Raw genomic sequence first — 16,648 nt, forward strand, 5'->3', positions numbered from 1 at the left:
AGCTATTTTATCAAGCTATGAGGAGTTGGAGCACTTTGGTATCTACTCTCTTTTTCTCTAGAAAAAGGCAAGAGGCAGGGCTTGATTTCTTAATTCACAGCAATAAAAATCAAAATAACTACTATTGCTCTGCTATTTCCCCCAAGTATATCCATATAGCTCTATAACCAAAACATGTGAGTTTTTAGATAATTTTGCTGATATGATCATTATTGGAATCTTTATCTAAAACTCAGATGACGCTAAAGACATGGTTACAAATGGAAGACAACAAAGAGTTATTGCTTCTGGTCATTGAGAGATTAAAGACATCACTACTTTTCTGTCAATTTTGGGAAATTTTTTGGGAAATATTAGTTTTCTCATTTAGGAACATTTGACCTAAAATCCAAATCTAAAGCTTAATATTAATAGCTGAGAGTATTGATTTAGCCATTATTTCCCATTTTTAATTAAAGCATTGACTTCTACAAAAGCATGGACATGTCAATACTATAGACAGTCCTAAAGAACACAAATCCATGCTCATGGTATTTGGAGCTACAAATGATCATCAAGTACATTCTGTGCAGCGTAAGAACACAAATGACATAGAGAAGCTTCATAATATTCAAAGACACAAATACATTCATGACCACATATCCATGCGTAGCTGTAATCTGGTTGATATATCAAATACATATAAAGAAAGCTGAAGTATTTTTGTAAGGACAATGAGTTAACTCTCAATGCAAATTTGGTATCTGCCATTTAACTGCATTAAACTGTGACTTGGATATGTACCTCTAAAAACAGCCTTTCTAAACAGTTTCAGCTCAGAGACACTTGAATAATCTCCCTTACGTAATCTGCTAGTAAACAGCTCAAATTGCAGACCCTGACATCTGCAGCACTGACTCTCTACATGCATGGAGAAACCCCACCTGCCCACAAAAAAAACCCAAAAACCCCCAAACCCAAAACCAAACAAACCAACCAAAAAAAAAACAAACAAAAAACCAAAAAAAACCCAAACCCAAAACCAACCAACCAAAAAACAAAACAAGGAAAAACAAAACAAAACAACCGCACACCAACCCAGCTTAGTCATTGACATTACATCACTGAGAAGCATTGCAACCCCACAGAAAGTAACAAAACCATTTGTCCTTTATATACAGTATGTCTTGAGCCAATTCGGTTATAATGATATGGGCAAAAAAATTTTTCATAACTTGTTTTTCATAACAATGCAATCAAAAAAGAGGTAACACACTGTGTACCTACACTTAGCTGTGTTTCTGCTTCAGTCCTTGGTCCACTTGCTCCAGACACTGCACACTGACAAAAATTACCCTCTGCTTGCAAACTCTTATTTTCCTTCTTTGAAGCCTCTTCTGTGAAGATTTAAAAGAGGAAACAGGGAGAGAGAAAATTAGAGTACCTTCACATAGCAATTAGCTATTTGTCCTGCTTTCAGCTGGGATAATTTTCTTCTAAGTAGCTCATAGAGTGCTGTGTCTCGAATTTAGTGTGAGTTAACACACTGACATTTTAGTTGTGCTACATAGTGGCTACTGTAAGTCAAGGACTTTTCACTTCCTTATGCTGAGTGAGCAGGTGCAAAAGAAGCTGGGGAGGAAACAGGACAGATGACCTAAACTGACCAAAGAAATATTCTATATCACAATGTCATGCCCAGTATATAAACTGGGAGGGTCTAATCACTGCAACTGCATGGTGCATCAATTCTCTCTCTTGGGTCTTATTTCTCTGCTTTTGTCATCTCCCTTTTCATTATAGTTATTATATTATGCTTCTGTGTAATCTTATTTCAATTATTATACTGTTTCTCTCTCAACCCAGAGGTTTTACATTTTCTTCAGATTTTTCTCCCCACCCCACTAAGGAGTGAATAAGCAGATGTGTTGCACTTAGTTGCTCCTCAAGTGTGAAGGAACAGTATCACTTCAAGGAAAGCATTCCACCCAGGCAAGCGGACCATCATGGAGAGAGAGGTGTCTAGGACCTTAAGGATCTAGCTATGCTGAGATCATCTAGAGATGATTTGTTATGATCCAAACAATGTGCAGTCACATACAGATCTAGACAAAGTCCAATGCACATAACCCACATGGTAGAAATTTGTATATGTAGTGCACCATCATCACGTGCCAAGTCATTGGCATTAATGACCTGCAGAGATTAAGTACCAATGGTGGATGAAGTGACTTGGTAACTCTGGGAACACAAAGAAAATCTCTCTTCCTCCCTATGGACTTGACTCTCAGTTGTTAAAAAATTTGTTCAAAAAGTCTGAAAAACAGTTCCAGGAGTTCCAGCAACAAAAATAAGGTAGATTCTACTCCCCACCTGTACAGACAAGTATCTCAGGTATTAACAATAAGCATTCTTTTGGTCAAGAGAGAGGATAAAGGGTACACACCATGTTTTTTTTAAATCCTGTGGGTTTACCTGTGGGACCATACAAAGGATATGGAAAAATTAGATGGAAAATCCACCTCCACCCTAGAGGCATGGGCATGTGAACTGCAAGGAAGAACAAGCACAAATGTGCATTCTTCTGGGAAAATTGCTGCTCCAGTCTCTAGTAGGCAGCTCCCCAGACAGAGTAGAATGGCCTACCTTAGTCCTAATTCTATGGTAAAGAATTCTAATCCTTTTTCACAAGAAGTGGGTGGAGAATTCTATATCCAGAATTAGAGGTCCCCTACTTCCAGTCAGTGGGAGAAGAGGACCAGTCAAGCTCACTGGACTGTGAGGATCCAGTGGCCTAGCATGTCAGACCCACAGGAGTGTAAGCCTCTAATAGACATTAGTGCACAGTGTGCCTCAATGCCATCAAGCCATAGAGAGGAAGAAACCTTTTATACTTCTGGAGTGACAGGGGGATCCCAACAGCTGACTTTATTGGAGGCTGACACCAGCCTGACTGGGAATGTGTGGCAAAAGCATGCCACTGTGACTGGCCCAGAGGCTCTGTGCATCCTTGGCACAGACTATCTCAGGAGAGGGTATTTCAAGGAACCAAAAGAGTATCATTGGACATCCACTATAGCTGCCTTGGAGACAGAAGAAATGAAGCAGCTGCCTGCCTGGCCTTTTGTCTCAGACGACCATTCTATTGTGGGACTGTTGAAGAATAACAGGTGACAGTCACTACCGCAGTAGTGCACCAGCAGCAATACTGCACCAACTAGATTGTCCAGGAATCTTGAAAGTGATTGAAGATTATGGAGCATCACTAGAGGAGAAGGTGACCCATACTGAAGAGGACTTGCACTGTAATAAATCACCAGAAAATGAGAAGCAACATGCCTTATTTACTGATAGTTCTGCCACACTATAGGAAAGGATCAGAGATCAAGTCTCCCACAACTAGTCACAGAAACTGCTGAAGGAGAAGGTGAATTGAGTGAGTTTGCACAGGTGAAAACCATTCAGCTGGCTTTAGACATTGCTGAGTGAGAAAAATGCTTTAGCTCTATACTGACTCATGTGTAGTGGCAAATGCCCTGTGGGGCTGGTTGCAAGGATGGAAGCAGAGCAACTGGCAGTACAAAGGCAAACCCATCTGAGCTGCCACATAGTGACAAGATACTGCTGTCCAGGTGGAGAACCTGGCTCTGAAAGTACCTTACATAGAGATTGATGCACCCCAGAGTTGGGCCACTGAAGAACATCAGAACAACCAGCAGGTGCATCAGGCTACTAAGATTGAAGTGACCCAGGTGGATCAGAATTGGCCATGTAAGTGCAAATTATTTCTAGCTTGGTGCACCTATGACAACTCAGGCAATCAAGGCAAATTATATAAATAGACACATGCTCCAGGAGTAGACTTGACCATGGACACAATAGTACAGATTATCCATGAATGTGAAACATGCACTGCAATTAAACAGGCCAAGTGGTTAAAACCTCTCTGGTATGGAGAATGACAGCCAAAATATAATTATAGGGAGACTGGGCAGACAGACTACAGCATACTCCCCTTAAACAGCCAAGGAAAGTCTCATGTGCTTATAATGGTGGGAGCAACCAGCAGAGGGGAGAGAACATAACTTGTGCCCAATGCCACCACCAGCAATACTGAGCCTTACGAAGGAAGTCTTAAGAAGGTGACAGTGTCCCAGAAATTCCAGAATAGGGGGATCCAGAATCAAATAGGGGGATTCATTTCCTAAACAATCTCATAGACAACTGGGCCAATGACATTGAGTGGGAATATCACACTCCCTGTCATGTACCACCCTTCAGAAAAATGAAACTACACAACAAACTGTTACCCATTTATCCAGGAGCAGTAGGTGGCAAAACTTTCAAATATTGGGACACACATTTAGCATAAGCCACCTGATAAGTAAACACTAGGGAATTTGACTGTCAGTCTGTTTATAGTGACTGCAGAAAGGGATAAATAGCAACTTTACACTCACTGCAGAAAGGGATAAATTTCCTGTAGTGTGTATAAATACACAGGGGGCAACAGTCTGGGTTATTCCTGCTTCGGGCAAAGGCAAAAAAATTTATGGAATTGCTCAAGCAATTGCTCAAGCACCTAGGTGCACTTAGCGGGTAATGCACGAAGATGGGGAAGTCCATTGCATGCCTTATGGGGATTTAATTTTGGGTGAAAGTTGCCTATAAATTAAACTGTATTATATTAATGGCCATATAACACTGTATACTGTCTCTTCCATGGTTATTAGCCCATCACTGAACTGGGTACCTCATAGACCCTGTCTTCACCAAACCTGACTCCCATTCAATTGCCATATCAAGGGTATTACAGTAAAAATCACAGATCAATGAAGAACTAACTTTGTGGAACCAAACAAGTGCAGTCATGATGGAAACAGAACTGGCTCCAGCATGCCACAATCCAAGTCAAAGCAAAATCATTTCTGCCCCAGAAGCCTGTTATGACAGATGGAACTCAAAGTCATGGACTAAATGAAGCCAACAGACATTTTACAGGAATGGCCCACAGACTAAGGGAATGATACGTGTGTGATTTGCGTGTATATATCAGAAGACAGGAAAGGTGATGGTGTATTGCAAAGCATGGAACTTGGGCATGTAAGAGACACAGACAAGATGCAGTGGATATTGTCCTACTTTCAGGTGACACAGAATTAATTTTCTTCCTAGTAGCTGGCACAGCGTACTTAGAATTTAGTATGACAGTAACGCTGATAATACACTGTTTTAATAGCTGAATAGTGTTTACCCTATGTCAAGGACTTTTTAGTTTCCCATGCTCTACCAGTGAGCAAGTGCACAAGAAGCTCGGAGGGACCATAGCTAGGACAGCTAACCTGAACAGGCCAAAGCAATATTCCACACCACAGAACATCATATTCAGAATACAAACTGGGGGACAGTACACTAGAAGGAGCTGATGGCTGCTTGGGTATTGGCTCAGCATCAGTCAGCAGGTAGTGAACAACTGCACTGTGCACCACTTCCCTCTCTTGGGTTTTATTTCTGTTTTTGTTGTCTCCCTTTTCATTATATGTATTACATCTTATTTCAATTATTAAACTGTTCTTATCTCAACCCATGGGTTTTACTTTTTTTTTCAGACTCTCCTGGGGGAGTCTTTTTTTCTGACCACTGTGGGAGGACAGGGTGAACAAACTGCTGCATGGTACTTAGCTGCCAGCTGGGGTTAAATCACGACACCATTCCAAATACGATCTCTCAGGTCTCAGGACAAATAAAATCTTTCTGCTAGTTTCTACAGAGTGTTCACAGAAGTCACTCTTCTAGAGTGTTCAACTTTTACAAAGTGTGAGAAAACAACAAAACAAAGCATCCGTACCTGCGATTTTGAGTTTTTCCTTTTGCACTATAGACATAATAGACTTTCTCTGGAACCAATCTCCTGCTCCCTCCACTTGCCACAAAAGGTTTTTGTCCCCAGGGTACTTCTCAAGGTACTGCTTACAAGCTGAGCAAACACAAGAAAAAATACTATATTATAGATATGATATACTGAGCTATACTTCAGTTTTCAAAGCTTTTCTGAAATCAAATTATCTTGAAATCTACCATCTCACACAAACAACAGAAAGATCTGCTTAACAAAATAGTCAAGTTTGAAATAAACAATATTGCTTTACCAAACACATCCTTCTCAATTAATACTTTCTTCAGGTTTAAATACTTTCCATTATTATCTTAAACTGCAAACAAAGATGCATGAAATTTTCTTTTTCTCCTGGTACCCACCCAAGAGTTTTGTAACTTCACTGGTCATTGTTCTGCCAATTTTAAGACCCAACTCAGGACAGAAGGGTTCTTAAGCAGAGGATGTATTCAAGTAGTTTTTGTCACCCCACACTGTAGTAGGTACTTGTGAAAAGCACTCTCCGGGAATGTTAACATGTCACCATTGAATGAACTTGCAAAATACTTTCTACTCTGCTGTCCTTCCATCTCTTCTCTCTCTATACCTGTATCAAATATACAGGTGAAGAGGCCCGCTTTTACATTATTCTGTGATAGTTGTCAGGAAATCTACCATTTTTCACCTGGTTCACTACTGATGCAGAGTCTCAGAGCACAAGATCCTCATTGTCTCATTTCTTGACCACGGGAATGAATTAGTTATTAAATTCTGCTCAAGTAATTTTCCTGGTTGAAACCTAACAAATCAGGTCTTTTTAGATCCAGTGACAGACTGTGGTGCTTAGAAAAGCAGAAAATTTCCACTGGTGAAGAAGGCTAGATAAAAATGTTCATAGAAGGAACCCTGGCAAATGACGTAAGAACAGAACATGCCTTAAGAAACACAGCAAAAGAAATGTGCTTCTTGTCTGAATAGAGTCCCAAGAACATAGTTTCCAGAACCCATGTAATTTCCTGCATGACACAGTCCTCTTAGGTTGCTAACAGCAGAACTGTGTTTTCCTTTTATTTTAGAACTGTGCCTTCTCTTACACAAGTCAAAACACAGCCTAGTATGTCCTCTTGACCAGAAGCTGAGAGAAAGCACGAATTAAACAACCTTGTGAGATTTATGTGTAAGCAAGTAAAAGGTGCTACAAGGCAGATACACATTAGTTCCCAAACAGAGACCCCCTCAGCCCTTTCCAGTGGCTTGCTGGGAGAAACAGGACAGGGATAAACTTTACAGTAGCAGAAAGCCAACAGAGTTTGAATAATCTGCTCTTACAAAGAGGATTAAAAATAGAATCAGGAACTACTTAATCTTAAACAAATCAGGATTTTTAGCCTTCACTCAGGCTAAGGAAGTTTAATGTACAACCCGAGGATGAGGTCACAAACATAGAGCTTGAATGATAGCACTCAACTGGACATGTAAAGAAACCACAAAAAAGATCAGAAGTAAAAATTAAAGAGCTTGCCTGTATACACAAAGGATGACAGTGGATATCGCAGGCCAAGAGATTCTTCAGTAAAGGAATCCACAAAGTCTTCCAATATGATTAGACCAGAGTCCTTCCCACGATGTTTCTTTCTAACAAATATTGTGTCGAGCACTGGCAACTTATACTTCTTTTTAAGAAAAGAGTTACAAACACTTCCTGAAATAATCAAAGGGAAAAAATATCCATCAGTATGCATGACATAACTGCATGCCAACTGACACGCTCCAGCATGGATTTTAGCATATTAAAATAAAGACTTCCATAAGTTATAAAAATTCCAAATCATATAACAGTAAGCAATATAAAGCTATAAAAATAATGTATAACTTTATTAAAAATAAATAATTGCTATTAGTCATTTATTATCTCTTTTGGGTAAGCTTCATAATGTTGGCAAGATATATCAATAGATTAACAGAAAAAGTCTGTAGTACCAGAAAAGAATAGACAAGACAGAGAGGAAAGGCTCACTTTGGAATCTCACTATGCAGTTCCATATGAAAATTATACTAAAAATGAAGCTGAAAGATGGAGGAGAGTACAGGAGAAAATTATTTAATTACACTTTTATGCTGATTACATGACTTCTCAGGACAAATATGTAGACTTATTCAGTTCTTGTTTAAAGACTGAAACAATTATCCCAATTTTTTAAATGTAGACACAAAAAATAAAAAAAATACATTTATATTTTCCCATAAACAACATATTATCCTAACTTAAATAAAGATGGAACACTACACATAAGTAATTCAATATCAGAGGATTCCAGGGGTACCTATGAACTGAGCTGTAAGAAAGGGATATCATACAATTGTATTAAGACAGTCCATTAACTAGCCAATCCATTTTCAGGCCCTTCAGTGAATCAGTGTGAACTATGCCAAAGAGTTGCCCTCTTCTCTAACAAAGCCAAAGAGAAACAAAGTTGGCTATACAACCCAGTTAGTCTTTGTAACCTCGTATTTTTTAGGACCCAGGAACATACATATCTTAGGGACACAAGAGCAATCAGAGGGCTGGGACACCTCTCACATGAGGAAAGGCTAAGAAAGTTGATGTAGCTCAGCCTGAAGGGAAGGCTCTGGTGTGACTTAGTCGTGGCATTCCAGCACCTGAAAGGAGCCTACAAGAGAGCAAGGGACAGACTTTTCACAAGGTCATGTAGTGACAGGATAAGGGGCAGAGGCCTTAAGCCAAAGGAGGTTTAGATTGGTTATTAGGAAGAAATTCTTTACTGTGAGGGTGGTGAGGCTCTGCATTGTCCAAAGAAGCTGCGAATGCCCCATCCCTGAATCACATGGCCCGTCTGTGTTCAAACTGCGAAGCTGTGAATGCCCCCTCCCATGTTCAAGGCCAGGTTGGATGAGGTCCTGGTCTGGTGGAAGGTGTCCCTGCCCATTACAGCAGGATTAAAACTAGATGGTCTTCATGGTCCCTTCCCACCAAAGTCATTCTATGATTCCATTATTGTCTGCATTTTTCAAGCAAGGGAAACTTGAGCAGAGGTTACATTACTTGGGTACCCTTTAGGATGCTAGAAGAGCTCCACTACTCTTCAAAACATCTGTTTACAGAGTAGTCTTTTCCACATAGGCCACTCATTTGGAGAGTACAACACACACCCAAACATGGGTGAAATTCTGAAAATGTTTAGAAAGGAATGCCTTCAATTTTTGCTAACTCAAGACAGGCAAAGATCCATCCAACTGTAAATTGTTCTAAAGCAGAAAAAAGAAAAGCTTTCAGGTATATCAAATTTCTTACCGTTTTAACTATGTTTTGTAAATATGAAGAGATACAAGAACTTAGATTGCTAAAGCATGCAAGTATTTCTGCGAGAGATTTTAACAACCATTTGATCTCTTAGGACTGCAGGAGAACACCAAGTCAGCTAGGCTTGCAAGGCTTGTAAAGCCTAGTAATACAATATTCTTCAAATAGACTCCCTATCTCTTCCCCTATACCAACCAAATCCCACAATTCTCAAGTGCTCTACCTGTGGGTTTAACAGAATAGAACCCAATAGCCTCTCCTTTCTTCCACATGATCTTAGCATAGTGGCTGCTACCATGACAGAGAAATGGGATCTCATCTCTTTCCATTTCTTGCGTTCGATAGATAATTCGATTCAGAACATAGAGCACAACCCTCTCTCCAACGGACTTCACCTAAGGAAACACAGAAAAAACATTTTAAAAGGTTGGTCAGATTAGTTAATACCTATACATCAGAGACCTTATTTTTCAAGGTTGCCAGTTAACACAGCTGCAGACAGAGTTCAAGGGAAGGCTGCAAGTGCTAAAGCAGGGCGACTCTGGGGTTTGTTATAAGGCAAGAAGCTCAGAAGCCATAGTAATAGGTTAAGTACAAATCACTACCACAGAGAACATTCTATTACTTCAATGTAACTCCTAATCCAATGCATAACAGCTAGGAGAAGGGCAGTGGAGTGGGAATGTTATGATTTAACTCAAAACTGTTTTTGGACTTAAGAAATATTCACCAAACAATAGCAGCACATCAGCCTCAGAATTCCCAGGCTAGCAGGTAATCAAAGTCTTAGAAAGGAGAAATGATGAGCCTCAGGGTGGCAGGACTCAGCACACTCAATCTGCTGATAGAGTGGCAAGCAACAGGACATGATGCAGTGAAAAAACTAGTTACAACAGTTTCTGTGGCATGAAATAAGGAATTCAATATCCTTTTCTCTGTCCTTCAGAATTCCTTTTACACATGAAATTTGAGCTCACCACTATCCTACTTACTGTGAAGGAAGGAAGAACCATGCTCTCTTCCAATGCTTAGTCTCAGCTATCTCTCTTGTAAAAGATTCAGCTTTCCTGATTTTCCTACCATTAAGAAGTCTGTGGAAAGCAAGGCTACATGCCAAATTCTCTACAGAAAATTTTAAAAATTGCAAAAATCAAAGATGAGTACCCTGATTTCACGAGCAGATATAAACTACACCCCTGGAAAAACATAGATTTCCAGTTTTGGACAACTCCACGCTACACAGAGTTAAATAATTGTAAAAAAGGTCAGTGATGAACAATAAAGCAGATAATAGGCAACTTACTTTTCCAAACCTCATGTATTGCCACTGCAAGCCACCAGTTCCAACTTGCTTCTGTCAAACACATTCCTGACAGTATTTTTGGTTTATCAGTATCCTGATGAAACCAACAGGTACTGCTATGGTACAATACATTATTCTACTAAGATGTTTCAACGCAACCAGATAACAGTATTCTTAAGAGTGAAGAAAAAAAATGGTAACACGGCTAACATCTAAGTTGTCTACATATGAAGCTGCTGTACAAAAGTCATTCTTGCTCAAGACACTATCTTCACATTGAGATTCCTTTTCTCCTAGAACCTATTCCTCTATTCCCTTGTGACAGCTATCTCATTTCTAAATTAAGTTAAAATACGTAATAGCTGGCACACTATTTGCCATTGTCTTGAAGTATAAGATTAATTGCTGGGTGAATGTTGGAGTGCTTTACCTGATGAAGTCCCTGTCTAGCAGGGACAGATGTTCTCACAATGTCATCAATTGACCACCACTGGTCAGCAAGATACAGGGCTACAGCTTGAAAGAAACAAGGGAAATAAAAAGTTAGTGATTCTTACCATTCCAAAAGAAACATATTCATTAAAGCTACTAAATAATCAGGAATAACACTGTAGTAACCAAATTAACACCTAACCAAATGCCATCATAGATGGCACTATATTAATGTAGCTCCTACTACACTAGCACAACAAATGGGGCACTGTACACCCCCACCCATATGAAATGTTCCCTGGTCCAAAACTTCTTTTGATAACTGAGACTAATAAACACAAATGCATTTTTTTGTTGCCATGTGATGGGAACTATTTTTTTCAGATATAAGCACTATCCTTCATCTAAGATCTCCTTCTACTAAAAACTCTGCCTGTCAAGATGAGTCTCATTCATACATGTATTTTACTTTCAGGTTGTTAATGGATATTGATATTGAAACTGTGCAAGTTTTAGGGAGTTAGATGAATGTAAGAAGCCTGATGGCCATGTGAGCAGCAGTCAGGAAGAGTGTGATCTGTAAGCATTTGTGGCAAACTTGGCGATCATATAAGATGGCATTAAATGGAAGAAGGAAACATGGACAACTGGTAGGGCAGGAAGGAGGAAGGAAGAAAGCAAGGAGAAAACCCTCAAAATCCATGCCATCTCATCCAGAGCTATGCTAGGACTTCAAGCTAAAGACAAATTTACACATAATGCTGATCAATCACTATCAAAAAAAAGCAGCTCAATTCTTGGGCAAATTAATGTATTGTAAGAATATTCAATAAATACCTTTTGCAGAGGTGAAGCATACATAAAGCGATCAAGAGATAAATGTTGTACTATAACCCAGACAATCACCATATTATTTTGCTACATATCTTTTAAATTCAATGGGTCCAGTTCTGGTCTGATTAGTGTGCAACATTCTAGCACTTGTGTATATAAATTCACCTCAAAAAATAATAGTATGTGAACAAAAAGACAGGGAACAACCAATGCACAAATTGCAAAGTTATGAGCTACAGCAGCATGAAATGAGCAAGGGCCTGGTTACACGTATTTTTCACCAAAAAAAAAGAAATAGCAATACAGAGATAAAAAATTTATAATGAAACCTGTGAGCGAGTCCCATGGTGCAAACAGCGCAAGAACATTGTGTGTCTGCTCTTTACCATACAGAGGAACGAAGCTCACATATGCCAAGCTAATAGGAACCTGAAACAAGAAGACACAATAACTCAGTAACTCTCAGTAACCCAGTAACTCTTGCTAAAACAACAGCAGTAAAATACACAGAAAATGTTTATGAAGGAAAACAAGATGAACACTGAAAATCAAGTTCTCAATAGCTAACTGAAAAAGATAAACATCACACCCCAGTCCTTAACTGAGGCATTTCTTCTTCGAGACAAACTACATTCTAAAGAGCTCTGACTCTCAAGCTCTGGCAGATTTAACTACAGTAATTTGTACTGTTACAGCTCTCTTCTGCCAACAGTTTGCATTTCTGTGCGCAACTGAAGTAAGGTGTGCAAAGAGCCAGCATTATGCTCACTTCAACAGCCCAAACTCAGCAAGCTGTCAAAGCCAACAGAAGAATGAGGCAGTCAGTCAAGCACAGAAACAAACTGGCATAGCAAAATTGTGTTTGTTAACAAGTTCTAATGCGCTACAGCAGGAAGGCAAATTGAAAAGGGTTTTGTTCCCTTAAAGTACACACATTTTAAAAACCTGAAGTTGTCTACTTGATTTTTCTCCTCATAAAAAACATGAAAAGGGTCAAACAATCTTCACGTAAGGAATCAAGTATCTTGTTGAAATGCATTTTGATATTTAAATTCACATGTTTCCATTATTAAGGTATAAAAAACTTGACAGACCTGAATAGTGCAGTAGACAGACTTGCTTAACTAATTTAAGTTGATTATGACATGCTACTGCCACAAATGAGGATCTTAATACAAGCAAATATTTAGGCACACAGCACCTGCATAAATGCAGGAAAGTAGTCAAGACTTTGCTTCTGCCAAGGAACCTGCAGCACTGACCTTTAGATCCCACAGAAAATCCCCCCAGCTCACTTACTTTTCATTAAAGCTATACTTCATTGGTTTTATTGTCACTAGTTCTAATAGAAGCATTCGTCCGGACAGAACCGACACTGACCAATCTATCACAAAAGGGGTAAGTGTTTAAACCATACAACTGTCACAGCTATTCTCTACTAGAACTCAGTAGCAGCATGAAATATTTCAGATAAAGAAAAAAGAAGTACTTTTGATATTAGTGAAGTTTATTAATCAAGACTTGAACCCAAACACAGAAGGACTGAGATACAAAAAGAGCCAGTTACCTCAAATAAATCACAAACCCCTAGTGATGATGATAAGTTTTGAGGCTGTGTGAGGTAGTCATTTTTAGGTAAGAGTTTGATTCATCAGTTGAGGATTCAAGGTTATAGTCAGGTTGGGTTTTTGGGGTTTTTTTAAAATTACTTTATATATACAGATCCATTGCCTCAAAGCAGCACACAGTCACTGACATCCAGATTCAAACCCAATTATAGAGTGACAAAAGTAGAATTTAACACACAAATTCTGAAATTGAAAAATACAAAAGCTTTGATAAAATAATTCTGTAATTCAATAGAACTGGATATCTTAAATACTAAATCTACAAGGACATTAAGGATGCTGGTACTACAGCATTTGCTTGTTCTTACCTTGCGGTGGTCTGGCAGAGAAAAGAATTCAAGGGAATTTGGATTCCTGTTCCGAAGGTTGGAGAGGTAGTCCTCTGCTGAGTTCTCCAAGTCCTCATGACTGCAATTGTTCAATATATCCACAGGGAATGACATGTTCTTGAGAAATAAAGCAACATTATTAATGTAGTTTGAGACATGAAATGTACACGTAAATAAGATTGGGTTGAACACCCACACTCTGCTGCTCACTACAGTCCTCTATATCCATGACACAAAGTAGAAATGCTCCAGGCATTTAGGATTAAATAGGATGGTGACCATTAACACCCAGTCTGTAAAAAAATACCTGAATCAAATCTATGCTCATAAGCAGAAAAGGATGAGATTATCCTATAGATCCCCTTAGACTTCAGTTGTGGCAGATTTCCAACACACAAGTTCCCTTTTTGCAGCAGAACTACATGCTGCTTTGAGGTGGCAGACTTAGCTCTATCTCCCTCCCACACAATGTTTTTGATGTCACAGGTCAAGCAATAACTGGGTGGTAAACAAAAAGCAAACCACATATAAGATAACAAGACAGAGTTACTTTGAGACTTTGCCTTTAAATCTATCTCTGAAGAAACCAAAACATTGCTTAGGATTTTTCTCAACAACTGGCCAGCTAGTGTGCCTAACAGATGGTTGCTTCCAAATGCATTTCATCTGGGAGCAGAAAATTTACAAGCTCATTAAAGACAAGAGCCCACAACAGTCTAAAGAGAGACATTTTCAGGAGGTGACAAGACGAGAACAGAGCACTGAAGCCAAACCATAGTGGCAGTAACCCCTTGAATGCTCTCAGATTCAAATTAAAATGAGCAAGAGCTCCTGGGATCCACTTTGTGCTCTTCAGGTAAGGCTCTTCCAGGTCTATGAAACTATACACAGAAATACATTCCTCAGCTACTTTCAAGCTATGACTTAAACTCTCAGAAGCAAGAACTAACACAAGTTCACAGGAACCTACTCTGGTGTTCTGGAAGAACACAGGGATCTTGATCTGTCTTGCTCAGCTCCCATCAACCCACCACACAACTCTCTAAACACAAAGGTTTTCATACAAGTTTTATGATTTGTAGTCTTCACTATGGAGTCTTTTTTTTTTAGTTTTATTCTAAAATCTAGTGTGCAATGTTTTTTTTCACCTTTATCTTCAGTCCCCTCTGTTTAACCCACCACTCATTATTCTACTGACACAGGTAAATCAAGTGCACAAGGATTTCTTATTCTGACTCAATCAAGTAGCAATTAAAGTCTACATTTTAAAAGCTTTTAAACAGCAATAATATGCTACTATTAAGTTGATTGAAGAGGCTGCTCCTTCTAAAAAAACAGATTTTTTTCCCCTGTTAACACTGAACAACCAACTTGGACATGACTTTATTGGCATCTACAACTACCACCTTTAACATTGTTGCTGAGGAAAACATTAATGTTTTCCCTGAATGCTATGGTTCAGATACACACAAGCATTCCTCACAGACATTTCCTTTCAAATTCAGGTCATTCCTTCCCCTCAGCTGTTATTTGCATTTTCTCCTGCCTTCCCTTACAGCCTCTCACATTGCTCTCACTATTGCCCACTGACCCTACCAGATACTCTTCTGCATCTCTTAATTGTCCACTTGTTTCTTCCCATAATTCAGGGCTGCCCCTGCACTTGCTAATACCAACTCCTTTGGCTCCTCGTGTTTGCAAGCAAACTGTTTTCCAAAGCCAAAGGTGAGGTGTACACACTTTTGAATGCAGCAGCAATGCACAGCAGACAGAGGAGCTGCTGTCAGGGCTGAAATCCACCCATCACTGGTGTCCTCATCTGCAGCAGATATGGATTACCTGCCCATACTACAGTTCTCAAACACACCAGCAATACTGCACAGACTGTGCTGACATAAGTGTGTTACAAGAAAAGCAAGGGGAAGTATGAGATTACATGACACCACTTCTACAAGAGGATGGATTTACCACCTGGTTAATTGCAACAGGCCAGGTAAATTCTGCAGTAAATCAATACAGCTATGTGAAAAATATGAAATTTAATTTTCTGTATGCTGGCAGAAAAGGAAACCCCCTCTATTATTAAAGAAATACTGAAGTGCTTAGATAACTCTGCTATTAACAGAGAAATTGAGCTGAGCTTTCATTATTACATGACAAACAGACAAACAAGCCTCAAACTATAACTTTAAGCCTCTAGGTAATAATTCCTGAAATTTTTTTAGAATAAAATAATGCAGGACCAAAGCAGAAAACATGCAACAAGAAATCCAGCAGATTATCTGAGTTCCACTACACCACTACGAAAATAAAAGCAGCAACCGTGTCTCTGTTTATACAGAAAAAAAGGCTAACTAATATATTCATTAAATTACCCTCAAAATCATTCACTGAACTCTCTTCTGTTTGCTATTTGGGCTACCTAATTTCTCATGGTAAGCTTAGATTTTATTTACTCTCAATTCACAGTAGTTACTTTCAACTTCTTTCACGACATTTACAGCAAATGTGTTATGCAAAAGAAAACAATACAGAGAAATCTTCAAGACTAAACCAAGTAAAACCTACTCAGCACCCCTCCGAAATAACCATTTATCTTTTTCACCACGCAGCAGATTAGACATGTGAAGTTACAAACTCTCATACACTTGCATGATGTATTTTGTAGCAGTGTTGATAAGGTCAGAAATAGTTCACATTTAAGTTCACAACAACCCTGAAGAAATCAGTAACTGTTCACAAAGTTATCAAGTTATAACAAAAGCATTAAACAAGTGATGAAAGCAGAACATTCCATGCTAAGCTACAGCAAAGCATAAGAAAGTAGTTCACAATACAAAATGCAAGCATCTCAACTTTGAAATGCAAAATAACCAACAAAAGACAAATGAAATGGCTTCCAACAGTAACGAATTAATATATATCTCTCACTAAAACACAGTTGGT

The 16,648-nt window shown here is 39.0% G+C and overlaps 1 protein-coding gene across 1 annotated transcript in view; it reads right to left on the minus strand.

Moving 5' to 3' along the window:
* The window catches only part of FAM169A (family with sequence similarity 169 member A), a 36,175-nt gene that overhangs the window by 7,796 nt on the left and 11,731 nt on the right, over positions 1-16,648 (minus strand). Inside the window, exons 2-8 of the mRNA XM_085042303.1 lie at positions 13,682-13,819; positions 12,075-12,174; positions 10,910-10,995; positions 9,400-9,571; positions 7,377-7,556; positions 5,828-5,956; positions 1,267-1,376 (exon numbers count right to left, since the gene is read on the minus strand). Of these exons, the coding sequence (XP_084898429.1) occupies positions 1,267-1,376; positions 5,828-5,956; positions 7,377-7,556; positions 9,400-9,571; positions 10,910-10,995; positions 12,075-12,174; positions 13,682-13,816 (912 nt within the window). The 5' untranslated portion in view covers positions 13,817-13,819. The remainder of the gene's footprint in view (positions 1-1,266; positions 1,377-5,827; positions 5,957-7,376; positions 7,557-9,399; positions 9,572-10,909; positions 10,996-12,074; positions 12,175-13,681; positions 13,820-16,648) is intronic.

The sequence above is a fragment of the Lichenostomus cassidix genome, chromosome Z, assembly GCF_008360975.1.
Source record: "Lichenostomus cassidix isolate B80296 chromosome Z, HeHo_3.0, whole genome shotgun sequence".
Lineage (NCBI taxonomy): Eukaryota > Metazoa > Chordata > Aves > Passeriformes > Meliphagidae > Lichenostomus > Lichenostomus cassidix.